We start from the raw sequence: 752 nt of genomic DNA on the forward strand, positions 1-752 counted from the left end.
CTCTCTCTCTCTCTCTCGTGCATCATGAATTATTCTGCTTTTTACTCTACACTCTCTGCTCATCTGTCTCTCAATCTCTCACCTATTTTCTCCTTCTCTTGACATCTTTCCTTCTTCCTTCGGCAATCTCTCCTTGCCAACACCTTCATTTTCTTTCTCCCTCTCTCCTCCTCGTCCCTCTTCCTAGGTGTGATCCTCCTGTTCTGTCGTCAGTATGACATCATCAAAGACAACGAGCCCAACAACAACAAGGACAAAGCCAAGACCTCCTCAGAGTGCAGTACTCCAGAACACCCACAAGGGGGGCTACTGCGCAGCAACGTATAAAGCTAACCCACAGCCACACCCAATGGCAATAAGTCTAACCCTCAGGACAGGTAAACACTTACTCAACTCTACTTACTCACTTCAGTGGAGGCTGGTGGAGGTAGAAATCAGAGTACTGGGCTTATTGTAATGCATGGAATGGAATGAGGAATGGTATCAAACGCACGTTTTCATTGCATTACCATAAGCCCGTCCTCCGGTTTTTACCTCCACCAGTCTCCACTGCTACACTCATAACTACACTCACAGTCCCCTGCCTCCTATGGCAACAACCAACCTCGTACATATTGACCTTAACCTACACCCTCATACCCTCATATTGACCTCACACACTACGCACTGCACACCCCAACACCTGTGAGAACAGCCTGTACTGTTGAACCGGTGGTGTCCTCCACAACTGACCCATCTCTGTTTGTGTCTCT

At 47.9% G+C, this 752-nt stretch overlaps 1 protein-coding gene across 1 annotated transcript in view; it reads left to right on the forward strand.

Annotated features, from left to right (window-relative positions):
• Window positions 1-327, forward strand: part of fndc5b (fibronectin type III domain containing 5b) — a gene marked incomplete at both ends in the record, with an annotated part of 11,693 nt that extends 11,366 nt beyond the window's left edge. Inside the window, one exon of the mRNA XM_080530693.1 lies at window positions 188-327. Coding sequence (XP_080386819.1) covers window positions 188-327 — 140 coding nt within the window. The remainder of the gene's footprint in view (window positions 1-187) is intronic.
• Window positions 328-752: the final 425 nt, after the last annotated feature.

Source organism: Nansenia antarctica, assembly GCF_963989245.1.
Source record: "Nansenia antarctica genome assembly, chromosome: 5".
Lineage (NCBI taxonomy): Eukaryota > Metazoa > Chordata > Actinopteri > Argentiniformes > Microstomatidae > Nansenia > Nansenia antarctica.